Source organism: Nuphar pumila, chromosome 2, assembly GCF_984573655.1.
Source record: "Nuphar pumila chromosome 2, dmNupPumi1.hap1.1, whole genome shotgun sequence".
Lineage (NCBI taxonomy): Eukaryota > Viridiplantae > Streptophyta > Magnoliopsida > Nymphaeales > Nymphaeaceae > Nuphar > Nuphar pumila.
The window spans coordinates 133655189-133658807 of record NC_143250.1 but is presented as its reverse complement, the minus strand read 5'-3'; the positions used below and the strand labels follow the sequence as shown (position 1 = coordinate 133658807).

At 41.1% G+C, this 3619-nt stretch overlaps 1 protein-coding gene across 2 annotated transcripts; it reads left to right on the top strand.

Annotated features, from left to right (window-relative positions):
- LOC149847163 (uncharacterized) lies at positions 1 to 3091 on the top strand. 2 transcript variants are annotated; one of them, XM_089998324.1, is made up of 3 exons: positions 3 to 248; positions 643 to 1047; positions 1134 to 3091. In XM_089998324.1, exons 2-3 carry the CDS (start codon positions 674 to 676, stop codon positions 2944 to 2946), a joined length of 2187 nt encoding a protein of 728 aa, XP_089854450.1. In that variant the 5' UTR covers positions 3 to 248; positions 643 to 673; the 3' UTR covers positions 2947 to 3091. The 2 variants fall into 2 exon arrangements, with proteins under 2 accessions (XP_089854451.1, XP_089854450.1); XM_089998325.1 differs by having other exon boundaries at positions 1 to 1047.
- The last annotated feature ends 528 nt before the right edge of the window (positions 3092 to 3619 follow it).

Sequence of the window (3619 nt, the reverse complement as noted above, 5' to 3'; positions counted from 1 at the left end):
CTGACATTGGGTTTTGCTCTCTCTCTCTCTCTCTCTCGCGCGCGCGCGCGCGCATTAGGGTTAGGGTTTTGCTCTCTCTCTCTCTCGCGCGCATTATGGTTAGGGTTATGTTCAGCTTGTTGAAGCGACCATGAAGTTTCGAACTTTCAGGCGTCCATGGTTTTCTTTCTACCTCTGGGCTACGGATTGATGGGGGAAACTTTGTACCGTAATATCGTCTCAAATCTTCGGGGAGTATTCGTTTTGTGGTATGCTATTCATCTCGATTTCGTTGTTGTCTTCTTCCTTTTTCCTGAAATTTCATGTTGTTTTGGTTGCAATGAAGAAACCCTAGATCATGTCTCATATGTAATGTTTCCCCCTTTCTTCTTTTAACTTTTGGGTTTTTAGTTTTCTGTGGCGTTTTTCTTGTTTAATCTATTGGAAAAGATGAGTTCAAGAGGTTTTTCTGCATTTGGGCATTGTCCGAATGGTGAAACAATGAAATTTGACGAGCACCCACTAACCATTTGGCCGTCAAACCCCCCTTTTCTGCATTCGTTGGTCGTTTACCAGCTGTGGATCGATTTGTCGATTTGAACGTGTACGAGTGTTTCTTATGCATTTTTATGAACTGGGTTTTTATACGAGTCTCGTTTTCAGTAGCTCGATTGTAGATTGGTTTTAGCTCACCATGGCTAGCGAGAATCCTTTGGTCTGTGTTGTCCATCTTGGTGGTTCGCTCGTGATCGACAAGGATGGCTCCCTATCGTATACTGGTGGGGAAGCTCATCTCACAGACATTGACCGCGAGACGACCTTCGATCAGTTTAGGGAGGAGATTGGAGAGATGTACAGCGGTGATGTCTCTGGATTGACCTTTAAGTACACTCTACCCACCAGCAAAAGAACGCTTATCACAATCTCAAACAACAAGGATTTGAGGCGCATGGTTAATATTAACCGCAACGCTTCTTCGCCGGAGATCTACGTCTTGCCAAAAGGGAGCACCCCTCTTCCTCTCAATTCTGTCAACCCTGTCAATGAGATCAACAACATTCCCAGCAGGTGTCTATCTCATCCTTTCAGAATTAGTTGGTGTTGATTCACTTCATTGAATGGAATTATTAACATATAGTGCACATGTAATGCAGGGAAACCACAAACGCTATAGTTGAGTTGCCAACACCCATAGCTCAAAGTGGGGACATGCCAAATAAATTAAGTGTTTTCTGGGAGAGTGCCATCACTGGTGTAGGTCAGCTGTTCAAGGATGTGCATGAGTTCCGTGAGGCACTACGTAAATACGCCATTGCAAAGAATTTTGGGTACAGACTTGTTAAGAATAATCGTAGTTGTGTGGCTGCCAAGTGCAAAGGTGAGGGGTGTCCATGGAGAGTACATGCTTCTAGAGTATCGACCACGAAAATCATCAAGATTAAAGTTTTTAAAGATGTGCACACATGTGATAGAATCTTTGGGACACAGAGTCATCCCCATGTAACAAGGTTCTGGATTGCAAATATGATAAAGAAGAAGCTTCATGAAACTCCAGATTATAAAGTGTCAGATATTGTCAAAGACATTAACAGGGATTATGGCTTGAAGCTGAAATACAAACAGGCTTGGCGTGGTAAGGAGACTGCCAAGGAGCAAATTCTTGGCAAGGATGTAGATTTTTATAAGCAACTGCCACGCTATTGTGAAAAGCTGGTTGAGACCAATCCAGGTAGCATTGCTGCATTATCTACTACATCTGAAGAACGTTTTCATCGTCTTTTCATATCCTTTCATGCATGTATTCATGGATTTGAGCACGGTTGCCGGTCATTGCTGTTTCTTGATCGTACCTTGTTGAAGTCAAAGTATGGGGGAATTCTACTTATTGCTGCTTCCGTAGATGGAAATGATGAAATCTTTCCAATTGCCTTTGCTGTAGTTGAACAAGAGGACTATGATAGCTGGCACTGGTTCCTTCTTCAATTGAGGTCTGCATTGTCATCTTCCCGCCCATTGACATTTGTATCGGATAGGCGTGAGGGATTAAAAGAAGCTGTGCCAGAAGTGTTTGAAAATAGTGAACATGCTTTTTGCTTGCGCTATTTAGCAAGAAGCTTGAAGAAGGAAATGAGGACATCTTCGAAAGAAGTTAAGGACGTGTTGGTAGAATTATTATTTGCTGCTGCAAAATCATGCCTAAAGGATGAGTTTGTTGCTTGCATTGAGAGCATAAGAGCTGTGTCACCTGAGGCAGCTACATGGTTCACGGGTATTGAACCTGAATTGTGGGCAAATTTATTCTTCAAGGGATTGAGGTACAACCAAATGTCATCAAATGTCATCGAGTTCATTGATGGCTGGATATCAAAGACCTGTGATTTCCCAGTTCTTAAGTTGATGGAAGCTATGCGCTGTGAGATAGCACAGCTAATTCGAGCTCGTTCGGAGGATTCAAATAGGTGGAATACGAGGCTCACACCCAAAGCAGAAGAAAAATTGCGGAAGGAGACAGTTCATGCTTCTTTGCTTTCTGTATCAGCATCCTCTGCCTCAGTATTTGAAGTGATTGATGAGCGTACCAATATAGTTGACCTTGAGAGGTCGGAATGCACATGCCTCAACTGGAAGCTTATGGGTCTACCTTGTAGGCATGCCATTGCAACGCTTAATTGCATTGGTAGAAATGCTTATGATTATTGTGAAACATACTTCACCTCTGATCTTTATAAGTTAACATATTCAGAGCCCATCAACCCTGTTCTTGATGTGGACTCCATCAGTTCTATCTCAAACGTTGAGACTGTGGTTGATTCATATCCGAATGTAGAGCTTCCTAAGACCCACCGTACACCTGGCCGTCCTAAGAAGAGGCGAATTGAGTCGCAAGACATTGAGAAAAGAACATTTCTATGTAGTAGATGCAAAGGGCCAGGTCACAACAAAACCACATGTAAAGCATCGGTCTAACAACCTTATTGCGTCTTGTTTAACATGTATAATTTTTAGTGGTTAGTGCTTTCAGGTTGGTAAATGCCATGCTAATTATTAACTCACTGTTCATATGTTCAACAATTATTTTTGTTTTCAGCCTTTAATCTGTTGTTTCTCTGATTCTCTGTACTATATTAGTAATATTTAGGTACTCACTACGGGGTTAACCATGGTAGGTCAAAGTGCAATTGTTTGTTTATATCTAGATCTCTCGTGTTTGGTTCCCACTTACCCATGATTAACCTGGTGAGTGTGCCTTTGTGGCCTAGCCTGCCACCTGAGCTCTACTATCTTTTTTCTATGCAGGTTCCTCAGCATAAACAAAAAGAAAAGAAAAAAGCAATATTTAAGTTTAATAAATGGTTACTTTGGTATTAAGTTGCTTATGTAATTCTATTGACCTATTTGCTTAAATTGAATAGTATTGCTGGCTTTTGTGGAGATATTTATTGATTATACGAAAAAAATATGATGCCCTCATTTGACTTGCCTAAGCATACTTGGTATTAAAGACTAGTTCTGATTATCAAACTTTAATTTTGTGTGTTGCATTTATAGATGTCTATCGGTTACGATTGACTTCTGCTTCAATCATGTCTCAGACTGCTACTCTGTTTGAGATTTGATCAAATATTACTGCAGCAAAACA